At 56.7% G+C, this 14,065-nt stretch overlaps 1 protein-coding gene across 1 annotated transcript in view; it reads left to right on the top strand.

Annotated features, from left to right (window-relative positions):
• Window positions 1–14,065, top strand: part of SHANK3 (SH3 and multiple ankyrin repeat domains 3) — a gene marked incomplete at both ends in the record, with an annotated part of 484,200 nt that overhangs the window by 427,851 nt on the left and 42,284 nt on the right. Inside the window, 2 exons of the mRNA XM_083365407.1 lie at window positions 4,814–4,896; window positions 12,976–13,100. Coding sequence (XP_083221533.1) covers window positions 4,814–4,896; window positions 12,976–13,100 — 208 coding nt within the window. The remainder of the gene's footprint in view (window positions 1–4,813; window positions 4,897–12,975; window positions 13,101–14,065) is intronic.

The raw sequence follows: 14,065 nt of genomic DNA on the forward strand, positions 1-14,065 counted from the left end.
TCCGTTCTTTTGGGCTCCTTCAGCAACTAGCATCAGATTGGATTGACTCGCGTTGCGTTGCGCTGAGTACACTCGGCCAAGTGTGATTAGACAGACAAGGAATTTGTCTCCGGTGCAGAAGCTCCAAGTGTACATGCAAAGCGACAGAACAATGATCGTCCTCATCCTCATACCAATAAGAGGGGGGAGTAGAGAAGATTAGAAGGATAAACAGTAACACTACATCCGTACTACACGGGCAAATACAGACGGACAGACAGAACTGGGAGCATCAGGTGTCCAGCAGAGTGAGGGCATGAGGGAAAAAGCTGCCTCTGTGTTTAGTTCAGGGGTAGGCAACCTCGGCTCTTTTAGGACTCATGGACTTCAACTCCCAGAATTCCTGAGCCAGCCTGGCTCAGCTTGGAAACCTCTCCCTTTCCCCTCAGCGTAGCTGGCTCAGGAATTCTGGGAGTTGAAGTCCACGAGTCATAAAACAGCCAAGGTTGCCTACCCCTGGTCTAGTTGTTCTGGATATTGTGGCTTTGGGGTAACAAGCCGTTTCCTGGGCAGTTCAAAGCATCTTTCAAACAAGCCCACCTTCCCAGCCCTGAACTCCCCAAGCAGGACCCCTTTCAAAGGTCACGGCGGGAGTCGTGCACGGACGTGGTTTCCGGCTGACGTAAAGCCTGCCTCCAGGCTTCCCAAGTGAGGCCCGTTGGTTGCAGGATCTCAGAACCTCTGGAAATTCAGCAGCCCAGATTCTTTTGAGGGCTCTGGACGGTCCGGTCCACGGGAAGCCGAGATGAACGGAAGGTCCGGCTCAACCCTTCCCACCCAGAGAGGCTTCCGCTGGGAGTGGGGTCCCCGCCATCAAAACTGAAACCGGACCAAGAACTTAAAAACAACCTCAGTGCGAGACCGGGAGATGTGCAGAGAGCCCGGCTCATGGACTCGCCAAGAGTCGGGCACGACGGGATGGAGAAGGTCTTCATCGTGTTGAGGAGCACCTGGCTGGACGCGGAGGGCAAGGCCAAGGGGTGGGCTTGTCTGACTCCGGCTGAACGTTGCCCCTTCTGCTCTGCTGCTTCCTTGTCTCCTGCCTGAGATTGTGAGTGCCGTTTCCATGGCAGCGGTGCCGTCAGGAGCATCTCCTGGGTCTGCTCCCCCAACCCTTCTTAAGCTAGGTGTGTGGCGTTGTGGTATCCCCAGTGCCTGGAGGAGGGGATACCACAACGCCCGTCCTTCCCGGTCTTCAGCCTCCACCGCTGTGGGGCGAGGTGGGCCAGACTGATGATTCGGCTACCTGCTGCAGACGAAGCTCAGAGGCAGGGAGTGAAACTGACACCCTGGGAGCTGCCGGCAGAGGGAAGAGCGAGGCTGGGGGCGAACTCAGCCGGTGCCTGGGGAGGGCCAAGCCAGAGCAGTGCACAGCTCACCCTTTTAGCCGCATCCAGCAGGTTGCGCGACCTCGGCCAAGGAGTGTATAGGAGAAGGAAAGGAAGGAGACGGGTGGACGCGTTGAGATGAGTTTGGTGGCCGAACAAGACAGCTACGGGTTTTTCCTTCGTTCTTTTAGCCTATAAACCAGGATTTCTCAACCTTGGCTAGTTTAAGACAACACCCTCTGGGAGTTGCCAACTTTGGGAAACCTGCTCTGAACTTAGAAGTTGGCCAGAGCAGGAGAGGAAGCCCTTGTCTTGCCCGGGACAAGACTCCAAAGGAGGGCATTGCCAACGGACCACCATCCACCTGGACTTGAGGGCATCAAGACGACCCCACATTCCTCTTGGGCTTGGTGTGATGGTGGACCCCGCCACTAGAAAGCTGGGGCCTTCTTCCCCACTGGACGTTTTCAAGTTCCTTTCTACTCCTGCCCTGAGCAGAGCTGCCCCCCCCCCCCACGGACCCCTTTCCAAAAGGCCGGGGCCGTGGGAGTGGAGGCTGCAGGCTGGAGAACGGGAAGACGCAGCTGGCTGTCATTCCCACAACAGCAGAGATTGAAAGGAGCAGGGCTGGAGTGGCTCTGCCGGGTCCTTGCCTCGAATAATATATAATACAGTTATATATGACATGTTGTTATACAATTATAATACGGAGAGAGCCAGTTTGGTCCAGTGGTTAAGGTTAAGAAAGTGGGAGATTCTGAGTTCACGTTCTGCTTTAGGCATGAAAGTCAGTTGGGACCTTGGCCAGTCCGTCTCTCTCAGCCCAGCCCACCTCACTGGGGTGTTGTGGGGCGAGGAGGAGGAGGAAGGAGTATTAGGTATGCTCGCTGCTTTGAGTTATTTGTACAAATAATGAAGGGAGGATGCAAAGATGGAGGGAGGGAGGGAAGGAATGGATAGAAAGAGAGAGAGGGAGGGAGGGAGGGAGGGATGGATGGATGATAGGACTGAGATTAGACAGGCAGACTGATAGACGTTTTGGACCCAGAAGTCCTTAATAGGCAAATAAAACCCTGTTGGTGGTGTGTGTGTGTGTGTGTGTGTGTGTGTGTGTTTTCTGTACATAGTTTTGCTGCTGGTCCTAATGGCTCTTCCTCCAGAGACATCCCTATATTGATGTTAGTGCAATCCTTGTCTCGGAGTAATATGGACTCATGAGAGGTGTTCATACACAATCACACACATACACACACCTTAGTGAAGGATCAACCACAGCAGCATGCCTTGCACAACATAGGAAGGTGGGCTGACTGGGGAGGGGGGGTTAGTGTGTGGAGGAGAAGCGGTCCGAGTTGTGTAGCTGAAGGGTGAGGATATTGCAGGGACACCAAAAACGGGCCACTTTGGCGATGAGCGATCTCAGCCCTGGGCCAGCAAAGGTGGACTCTCAAAGGTGGGTGGGTGTTTGTACGTGTGTGTGTTGGGGGGGGGGTTGTGTCAAGGTGGAAAGTGTTGCAGGGACGTTAGAGGGGGCTTGGGCTTAGAACCGGTGGGATCCGGTCTTGGGGGCCAGCTGTCCCCTCCGCATCTTCTCTGAGAGGGTGAGGGTCTGCATAAAGGAGGACACACACACACACACACACACACACACACCCCGGCGGTGCTTGGCCCTTTCCAGCCGGCCAAGGAGACTTCTGGGGGGGAGGGGAAACTGAAAGGGGGGGAGGGATTTGAGAGAGCTTTGTGCAATCCGGAAAAAGCTGTTGGTTGAACATCTGGATCGGCAGGAGGAGGGCAAATGCGGGGCTGACTTCTGCCCTGGAAGGCAGAATTCACTTAACAACCGGGTCAGTAACTTAGCAGCTGCAGCGATTCACTTAACTGTGGCAAGAAAGGTTGTTAAATGGGGCAAAACGTACTTAATAAATCTTTTCACTTAGCAACAGGAATGTTGGGCTCCGTTGGGGTAATAACTTGAGGACTGTCTGCACTGTATGAGATTTATTTATTAAATTTATACGCCGCCCGTCTCGGTGGGGAAAATCGCTCCGGCTGGAAACTTTTGGCTCTTCCTGCTGGGTGGGAGATGGGCTGGCTGCTGAGGGGGAGACCTACGGGGGGGGGAGTCCCCTTGCTCACCCAGGAGAGGGTCTCCAGGGAGGGGGGCTGGGTCCGTGCTTGGCCCTCCGTGGGGCTGTGGCGCAGGGGCAGTTGGACACCCTCCTGCAACACCCCCTCCCCCGTCAGAAGGGGCTCACCCACGGCAGGAGCCTCGGATCCAGGGCAGACTCGTGCCTGAGAGGGGGGAAGGTAGCTAGATCTCTTGGTGGCCCTCCATCCACCTGCAAAGCAAGCCTGGGCCGGCAAAGGCTCTGCCTCTTTGTCAGAGGGCTGGTCTGTTAGGAACAGCCGCTGGGCGGGCGGGCTGGCCGTTTCCTTGGCTGAGGAGGCAAAGGGGGTCTTTCCACCCAATGCTCTGCAGTGTCTGACACGCCCCCCCCCGCGCCCCCCCATAACAGCAGGGGGAGGCAGGCAGGGAGGAGCGGCCAGTGGGCTGAAGGGGGCAGCAGCGCCTCACCCTCAGTCAGGAGGCTGGGGGGGGGGGGATTGAGCCAGAGGGTGGGGGCTAAGGGTGTGTGTGTGTGTGTGTGTGTGTGCGCGTGTGTGAAGGACCCAGGGCTATGTGTGAGTCTGCTGCAGTAAGTGTGAACCTCGCACTCTCGTGTGAACGCCTATGTGTGAAAAGAAGTCTCTCCCCCCCCCCCCGGGGCTGGCTCTGGACTTTTCTGGGTATCCAGGATTGGGGCGGGGGAGGGCAAGGGAGGGGCCGCAAGGGTGCAAATCTCGAGGGTCTCTGGCAGACCTCCGGGAAGGCTGTGCTGCAGTGGGGAGGGGGCGGGACTTTTAAGCGGGTGGGGTCTCCCCCTCCCCCTCCCGAAATCCAAAGAGAAGATGGGCTGGGAAGGAGCCCCCCCGCCCCGTTTCTTCCATTGAGGACCACAAGCACAGCCCTCTTCCCCCCCACCGCCCCCCCTCCTCTCCGGGCGGTTCCTTAGCAACGGGGGAGGACCGGAGCCGGAGAGAAAGCCCCCTCCCAGGGAACTTCGGCTTCCCCCCCCCTTTGCCCCCTCCCAACCGGGCAGCCGCTGTGACGGACCGCGCTCCGCCTGCCTCCCGCGCCGGCCGAGGCGGGTCCGGGAAGGGCGGCCGCGCCGTCGCCGGATCGGTCCGCGCCCGGCATCCCCCCCCCGCAGGTGAGCGGGCGGGGGGGGGTCGGCCCCGCCAACCGGGAGGAGGAGGGGGACGGCGCCCTCCCTCCCTCCCTCCCTCCCGGCTGCAAGGGGGCCGGGGCTGGGCGGAGGAGGAGGAGCCCCCGCCCCCCCCGCGGCCATGCCGCCCCCCCCCGCTCCCCCCAGCCTCATTCTGCTCTGCTCTCTCCTGCCCAGCGACTACATCATCGAGGAGAAGGCGGCCGTCCTGCAGAAACGGGAGCATGAGGGCTTCGGCTTCGTCCTGCGCGGGGCCAAAGGTAAGGGGGGGCCGGGGGGGGCGTCTGGCACAGGGAAGGCACGAGGCGTTCTTGGACGAGGGGGACGCGGGCAAGGGGTGTGTGTGTGTGTGTGTGTAGCACACGAGGAGCCCCCCCCTAGTCCGGTGGGTGGGCACGGGGCTCCTCTCGGGAGCTGTCCCTGCGTCCCATTAGGGACCAGCCTCGTGGCTTTGGGTGCCCCCCATTGGTAGGCCTGCTGCAGAAGGGAGGGGGGCTTCCTTTCTGGAGACCCCCATGCAGCTCCCTCTGCCACCAGCCCCCACTGACCCAATTCTACAGCCCCCCCCAGCTATACCCCTGGCTCGGAGCCCCCCCTCTGCTGGCACCCAGAGGAGAAAGCTGGCCTGACGGGGTGCAAGGGAGGGTCTGGGGGGAGGGGGAGGGGCTGAGGGGAAGAGGGGGTCACACCTGCTGCTGAGATGGGCGGGAGAAATTGCAGGTGGGCAAGGCTCACCCTCCCCGCTGTGACGGTCCACGGCTCCGCAGAGCAGCAGGAGAAGGAGGGAGGGAGGGTCCCCGAGGGAGGGTCTCGTCCTCCCCACCCCTCCCTTTATCTGCATCAGCCTCCCCTTCCCCAACTGACCTGGGTGGAGCTCAGCGGAGCCCCTGGAGGGACTCTCCTCCCACCCCCCTCAGGGCAGGTGAAGCCCTGCGGGGGGGGGGGGGTCTCCCTGCTGGGCACGGCTCCTTCTTCTTCCTCCTCACAGGGGGGGGGTGGGCAGGAGACGAAGACCCCTCCGGCTTCTCCTCTCTCCAGCCTGCCTGCACTTCCCTGCCAATCCCTGGTGCAGCTTGTGCGATGCTGCAACCACCTTTGTCCCCACCAAACCGAAGGGGCGGATGGCCTGGGGCTGGGCTGATCCCCGAAGCCCTGGGCAGCGGGTGGGGGCAGGGGCTCTGCAGCTGGGCTCTCAGAAGGACCCCCGTCCAGGTAGGGAAGGGGCTTTGGGAAGACCCCAAGCAGCCAGGCTGCCCTGTGCTGACCGGGAGCAGCTCGGGAGGAGCAAGCCGACTTCCATTGGGGCTGCCTGCCTTCTGGCCATCCCAGACCAGTTCAGGGAAGGGCCGTGGAGGCGGCTGGTGGGCCAGGAACGTGGTCCTGTGGAGGGGGGCTGCGGGGGCTGGTCCCCAGGGACGCAGAAGAGGAGGAGAGGTTCCCCCCGCCCCGAGGCCACATCCTGCTCGTGGGCAGCCCCCAGGGCAGTGGGTCACGGAACCAGGGACCCGGTGAGAGGCAGGCAGGTCCAGGGGAACGCAGGGAATGGCCTTAACATGAGGAGCATCCAGGAGACCTGCGGGAGCTGATCCAGTGGATCCCTGTGCTGGTGCTTACCCTGAATGGCCCTTGGGCAGGGGCGCCTCCCTTGCCCCCTCGGCAGGACACCCCAGTTGGTCCTGGCAACGTTTCTTACGCCCATCCCCTCCAGCTGCCTGGGTGCCTCCTTCCTCTGCTCCCAGGCCAGGGTGGGGGACCAGCTGGGGTTGTTCAGAGGTGAACCAGGGTTGCAATAGCGTTTCCTCCCCCCCCCCTTTTATTCTGACACTACCTAAAAGCAGCCAGTCAGAGCCTTGGGGACCCCAGTAGTTGGGAACAGGGGTGAGAAAGGCAGGAGAAGGTCACAGTCTGGATGAGCCTTCCCACGGGAGATTTGGAGCCCTCTGCAGAGGTCAGCGTTGGGGAGGCCCCCCCTTCTAGGGTCTCTGGTCCTACTGAGGAGCAGAAGGAGCCCCCGGGCCCCCTCCTGGGTGCTTGGTTTCTCCAAGGCAAGGGGGGGAGGTGGTTCTGCATCCGCTGGACATGCCAGGACTCAGACGTACGGGGCCCAGCCCAGCCCTGTCCCCTCTTCTGGGGAACCCCTCTGGGGTCTGGGTTCCAGAAGCAGAGAGGGAGAGCAACAGCCTGCAGGGACCCCCACTCTGCTCTTTCAAAACGGGGAAGGAGAAGAAGGAAGCGGTTGACCTGCAGGTGCAATTTAGTTCATCCAGGCAACAAAGCCTCGGCTTTTCCAGAGAGCCGCATCACGGCAAATGCTATACATAATTCAAGAGGAGGCGGGTCTTTTCGTGGCGGGCAGGGAGGGAGGGGCCAATCTGGGCAAGAGCCTCTGGAGTTGGAGTCCTCCTGGTTCAAAAACAGGGTCCCACCTGCGCCCACCGCTCTTGCCCGGGAAGTCCTGCAGGATGGATTTCCCCACCCAGGAATCTTGGAAGGAATCCTGTTCCAGAGAACTGCCCGGAAGCTGTTCCAAGCCTGGTTTGGACCCCCTTGGTGGCCTTCAGCAGACGCTCTTGACCGGAACCGTCTCCTTGCTCGACTGCAGGCGCTCCAACCTTGACCGCTTGAAGACTTGTGGACTTCAGCTCCCAGAATTCCCCAGACAGCTTTGGGAATTGGTCCACAAGTCTTCAAGTGGTCAAGGTTTGGAGAGCCCTGCCGTCACCCTTCCTTCCCTCAAGGTGGCCAGGATAGCAAGCCAGCTGTGTCCAAGATTTCAGAGCCACGTTGAACCATAAGGGGACTTCTTCCTTGGTGGTCCCGTCTGGGGTGGGGCCGCCCTAGGCGCCCCCTGGGCCTCTGCCCCGAGGTCACCAGACCCAACGTCCTGCCTCGGGAGCTGATCTTGGGTTTCCCCAACTTTAACCACGCTTGCTCCAGGGGATTCGTAACTGCTCCTGGTCTCAAGTCTGCCAGCCTCATTGCTCCTTGTTTCCTCGGGGTCTTTGCTGGCCTGGCACCCCTTCCCCTTAACGCTGGTTCTGCCTTCCCTGCAGCTCCTTTATCAGCTTCCTTCACGTAATAAAAGGGCCTGTTACTTATTCTGCTTACTCTTATAGAAGCAGGAGCAATTAAGGACAGTGAAATAATAAAATGTAGGATGATCAGAAATCATGCATGTCAGGGAAACAGCCAACCCCCCCCCCCCATTGACCACCCCATGAGAAGGCCAAGCGGGGGGGGGTCCTCCCCACCCACCCACGCACTCTTTTCCCAGGTGTGGCTTCCAGGTAGCCCAAAAGGATGCTCAGCAGTATAACAAGCTTAATCAATAAAATATTAAATACGGGATTTGCAGTTAAAGACACTGAGCTTGTCGGCCGGAAAGCTGACAGCCCAGTTCGCGAGCCGAGTTCTGCAGGATGGGGTGAGCTCCAGTTCCTTGCCCACCTAGTAGTCCGAAAGCTTGCAAATGCGAGTAGATCAATAGGCACCACTGCAGCGAGAAGGTAACAAGTGTTCTGTGTGCCTCTGGCGTATAGCCGGGCTGGTCACTTGACCATGGAAAATGTCTTCGGACACTGCCGGCTCCCTTGACCAAGACACAGATGAGCACCACGCCCTAGAGTCGGACACCACCGGACAGGGAAACCTTTACCTCGCAGTCCTCTTGGTCATCCCAGAGATTTTCATGGAATCCTAGGGCTGGAGGTGGGGTCTTGGAGGTCTTGCAGCACCACCCCTCGCCCAAGGCAGCAGACCTTGTACCCTCCTGGACAAAGGATTGTCCAAACTTTTCTTGAACACCTCCGGCGATGGAGCACCCACAACTCCACGAGGCAGGCTGGTCCACTGACCGACTTTTCTCACGGTCAAGAAATTCCTCCTTAGTTCCAGGTTGCTTCTCTCCGTGATTATTGTCCATGCGTTGCTTCTTGTCCTGCCTTCAGGGGCTCTGGAGCAGAGGCTGACCCCTCTCTTCTCTGGGGCAGCCCCTCAAGTACTGGAACTGGACGTACTAGCTTCCCTGTAGTCTATGGCTCTGTAGTCTATGAGGAGCTACCAGGAATATTAACGTAGATATTTTAATCAATAATTTAACTTTACAATCCAAGCTTATCACTTTCTCCAATAAATGAAGCAGACGGAAGGAATCTTTCCCTGCTTATTAACCAGCCTTTAAAGCCTTGTCGTACAATACTGGCCAAAAAGAAATCTCATTAATTGGCTATCAGAATTCATAGCAAATATTTTTCTAACCCTTATTAAACAACGTCACTTTATAAATCTTCTTTTCATTTTTAAAAACCTTGATCTTTATTCCTATCAGGTTGATTTCTCATCATTTTCTCTTTATCTCTTTCCAGGAACAGCTTGAAATTCCCCTTTCTCTTTCCTCCCAGGAGAGTTTCCTTGAGGCCGGCCACTCCTTTTGCAAATCCGAAGTAAAAAGGTCACTCTTTATTCCTTACCCTGTGGGTCCCCTTCAGTTATTAAGGCTGAATACTCTAAACCAGGAGTGTCCGACCTTGGCAACTTAAAGACTTGTGGACTTCAACTCCCAGAATTTCCCAGCCAGCCAGGGAATTCTGGGAGTCGAAGTCCACAAGTCTTAAAAGTGGCCACGTTGGACACTCTTAAAATGTTGAAGAGCTCCAGGACCAGGAGAGATCCCCCCCCCTTCTGCCTCCCTCCATGCAGATCCACGAAGGACCCCCGTTGAGCCCCAATGTCAGCCGCTTTGTAGCGGGACCGTCCACCCCACGCTCCAGCTCTTCACGAAGGAAGCTAGATTTGTCCAGCTTGACCTATTTTTAAACAAACCCCCGTTGGCTTAATGACCTGGTATCTTTCTAAGGACTTCCAAGCTCGCTTGAGTATCATTTTAAAGCTCTTTCAGGGGTTCCTTCCCCGTTTTTAAAGGTTGGATCCATCTGAACGCTTGTCCGGCCTTCTTGTCCCTCCCTCGGACTCCCAAAGATCGCCATTGCCGGTTGTGAGGATTGTATCTGCCGGTTCACTTTAGCATCCTGGGTTGTGATCCATCTGGCCCCGGCGGGCCGAAGCCACTCCAAGCTGCTCTGCGTTCCTTCTCCTGACCTGCCTGCCTCTCCTTCCCCACGGAGAGCGCCTTCTGACGGGTTGGACCGCTTTTGCAAAAAAGGCAGGTGCAGAATAGGAATTAAGCCGTGGTCGGTCTTCTCCGTGTTGCCCATCGGCATCTCGCCATCTTCTCCAGCCAGGGGACTCGGCTGTTTCTTCCTTCTTTTGCTGCCCCAACAAACTCATCTTGTCTTTTGTGGAAGACTGAACGCATTCCCAGCCTTGGTCTTGCTAACCCCATCCTTCCAGCCGTGGCACGTTCCTTGATATTCTCCTTTCGTTATTACTATGTGCCCCTCCTTCCATATCTTTTTTTTAAAAAAACTTGTTCTTTTTGTTTCTCGTTATATTAGAGAAATCTTGGTACGGCTCCACCAGTCTCTCTCTAAAGCTATTTTCCTTTCTCTCTGGTTTCGTTATGTTTAGGCTTTCACTAGCTCATTATCCCAAATTTCCCAGTAATTCTCCTGAACTGGTTTCCATCCCATGGGATCGTTCCTCGTGGCGACTGGTCAGAAAGACTAGACATCCCCCACTTCATGTATGAACGGATGCACACACCAGCTTCCAGATTTCCAAAATTCTGCTTTTCCTTGCAATAAATCTAATAAGACTCTGTGGGAGTCAGGCTTTCTCGGTGAATAGGGACTTGACGAGAGCCTTTTTTAATTGACATTTTGACTCAGTTCTTCCCTGATATGGTAAGTTCTAGTATTTTTTGCCTCAAGGAGGTTAACAATGATTTTGGAGTTACTATGGGAAAATGTAAGGGGGTTTTTTTTTTGAGGGGGGGAGTTTTCCTAAGTCCCACCCATTAGCAGGCAAACCACTCAAGATACGTCCCAAAGATGCTTTTCCAAAAGGCAACTGGACTTTATTGGGTTTTTTCCTTCAAAATGTTTCACTTCTTCCGTTCTAACTGTTCTAAATAACTTCAGTTAGAACTGAAGAAGCTTCCTGGGTGAGAAGCGAAACGTTTTCAAGGAAAAAAACCAAGAAAGGTCCGTCCGCTTTTGGAAGAGCCCCTGGAAGGTGGAGAATCTCCATAGACATTCACTCAGGATAGGGAAGCTCTGACAGATGGGGGGGGGGCATCAAGGGAAGCCCTGCGGAAGAGAGCGGGAACGGAGGCTGCTTCAGGGCGAGGCAGCTGCCTTCAGAGGAGACACGGGCAGTCTGAAGTCCGTCTTTCTGTTCCAGCTTCCCACTGTTCTCTCCTGACCAGCCACCCAGGAGGTCTTCCTTTCTGGAAGGACAATCGGCACCCGACAGGCAGGGTGGCGGATTGGGGCCACTGGCTGGGCTGCCCTCCTACTTCAGCAGAAATGGACAAACTTGACCATAGGCCCCTGGGTGTTGTGATTCAGGGTCAGCCTGTGGGTTCGGCAGTTGGGTCGGACGACTCAGAGGAGGAGGAGGAGGGGGGTGTTGAAGAGCTTGCTGAGGGGGTTGGAGAGCTTGCTGATGAGAGCCCTCAGCCAGGCCCCTCTCACCTGGTCACGACGCAGACCCAGCTGTGTGAGCCTGACAGCATGGTTGAAGATGACCCACAGCTGGCCCTGTTCAAGGATGCCCGACGCAGGAGGCAGTCAATCAGGAGTAAACAGAGGAAGGCAATGGGGCTCCTCGGAAGGAGGCAGAGAGAAACCACGCCCTGAACTGTATATAAGGGGGAATGCGTGGGAGGGCTGGTTTGCTGAAGGCAAACGCTTGAAAAACTCCTGTTTCTTGGTTTGTGTCTTGTTCTATTTGTTTTTGTAACAATAAATTTGGCAGGCGTAATTCCAGCCTCTTGCCTTCTTGTAAAAGGGGTTGTCCCTGCTTTTTCTGCAGGGCCGGTAGCAGGCTGGTACAGAACACTGGGCTCCGTGCTGTCACTGGCCTCCTGGCCCACGTCCCTTGTCACCCAGGCTGGATGAAGCTTTCTTTGAAAGACGGACGCCCAGATCCCCCTCCTCCTGCCCCCTCCCGTTCTTTACATGAGCCTCCAGGGCCCAACCAGCCCCCCCCCCCCCGGTCCCGTTCAGAGGCAGGCACTGGCTGGGTGCATGGAGTGCCCGCTGGGACCTCTGTGGAGCTTGGCCACCATCCCAGAATCGTCTCCCTGGGTTGCTTACTTAGTGCCATCTGTTTAGTGACCATTCAGAGTTGCAGCAGCACTGGAGAAAGTGACATTTTTCACACACCGGTTGTGGCATCCCCAGGGTCACCGGATCAAAATTTGGACGCTTAGCAACCGGCTCGTATTTATGACGGTCGCGGTGTCCTGGGGGGGGCGTGTGATCCCCTTTTGCGACCTCCTGACAAGCAAAGTCCATGGGGAATCCCGGGACACTGCGACCGTCATAAGTACGAGCCACTTGCCAAGCGTCCGAATTTTGATCAGGTGACCCTGGGGATGCTGCAACGGTCATAAGGGAACAATGGTCATCGTTCGCTCTCTTCAGTGCCGTTATCATTTCGAATGGTCACTAAACCATCTGGCTGTAAGTCAAGGACCACCTGGTAATCTCTCTAGCGAATTCCTTAATTCCTTATGATCACCTTTTGTTACCTTCTTGTTAGTAGCAACAGAAAAGTTGGGCTCACTTGTAAGTCAAGGACTACGTGCATAGGAGCAACGCCTTTCTATCTGGCTGATAGAACCAAGAATGACACAAGGAGGGACCTCTGAGTAGCCCCTTCACTGTGGTTCGCCTAGACCAGGGGGAGGCAAGCGTGGCTCTTTTAGGACTCGTGGACTTCAACTCCCAGAATTCCTGGCTGGCTGGGGCAGGGTTAGCAACCTTGGCTCTTTTACGACTCGTGGACTTCAACTCCCAGAATTCCTGAGCCAACCATGCTGGTTCAGGAATTCTGGGAGTTGAAGTCCACGAGTCCTAAAAGAGCCAAGGTTGCCTACCCCTGGTCTAGATGACAGAATCTTGCCGGAGCAAAGCAAACGTCTCCAATAACTATAGATTTACTCTGAGCTACTAGGGAGGGTCCGACTTGCTCCCTTCTTGCCCACCAGACCTCCCAAGCTCCACTTTCTCTTGTCCCCTGGGAAGGACACCCCCCCCACCTGCAACTCTGGACTGGGTTGCCCCCCACCTCTGGTGTTCCAGGCTGCAGGTCCAAGGCAGTGTGCCGTGAGGTCAGTGGGCCGGAATGTCTTTAGGGCCAGCCATGCAGAGAGGCCCTCCCTCCCTCCCTCACTCCTCCTGACCTGGGATTTCTTTCCTTCCTCCTCCTTTCAGCGGAAACCCCAATTGAGGAGTTCACCCCAACGCCAGCTTTCCCGGCGCTGCAGTACCTGGAATCGGTGGATGTGGAGGGGGTGGCGTGGCGAGCAGGACTGCGCACAGGAGACTTCCTGATCGAGGTGAGGCCAGGGCAGGCTGAGCAAGGCTTCTCCTCCACGCCGGAGCTGCTTAGCCCTGCAGAGGGAGGGGCAGGTGGAGGGGCACCCTGTGCAGAGAGAAGAACTCACACACACACACACACACACACACACACACACACCCAGGACCGTCTGTCTCCACAGCTGCATTTTGCTGGGTTAGGCATCCGGTGAAGGAGAAAAGATCTGAGGGCAAAGAGGAAAGCTTCTAGCAGGGCAAAGGGGATCTTCCCCGGGGTCACGAGCCCTTGGTCGCTTCCTTCTCCCAGGGTTGCTTACGGCGTCTGTTAAAATGTGGCCCCTGTGACTGGCCACGGGCCTCTCGGCACCCCTGACGAGGAACACGGGCAGGGCGGGGGGACCTGCTGGGCCCGTAAAGTCCCCCGCTGGCCCCGCTCCATCCTTTCGCTGCTCTGGCATCCCCTGCACTTGTCCCTGGTGGCATCCCAACCATTTGCTTCCTCTGGGATGCGTTGGGGTGGCCCCGGGCGAAAGAATGGGGGGCTTCTGCCCGGCTCAGCCACCTGTCCCACCGGGTGCCCAGCGGAGCTGCAGACGGTTTCTGACGCTTCCCTTCCTCTCCTCTTCCACAAGAGACCATAAGAAGTACTGCTGATAGAGGGTGTAATGCAGATAGTCCTCGACTTAACAGCGGTTCATTTAGTGACCAAAGTTACAACAGCACTGAAAAAGTGACTTATGACCGTTTTTCACACTTACGACTGTTGTAACCTCCCCGTGTCCATGTGATCAAAATTCAGATCCTTGGCCACTGTCTCGTACCTACGATGGCTGGAGTGATTCCTTTGTGCGAACTTCTGACCGGAAAATTGAACGGGGGAAGCCAGATTCACTTAACAGCCGTGTTACTAACTGAACACTCGTAGTGATTCACTTAAGAATTGTGGCAAGGAAGGTCGTAAAATGGGGCAAACTCACTTAACCGA

This window comes from Vipera ursinii (genome assembly GCF_947247035.1).
Source record: "Vipera ursinii genome assembly, chromosome: 6".
NCBI lineage: Eukaryota > Metazoa > Chordata > Lepidosauria > Squamata > Viperidae > Vipera > Vipera ursinii.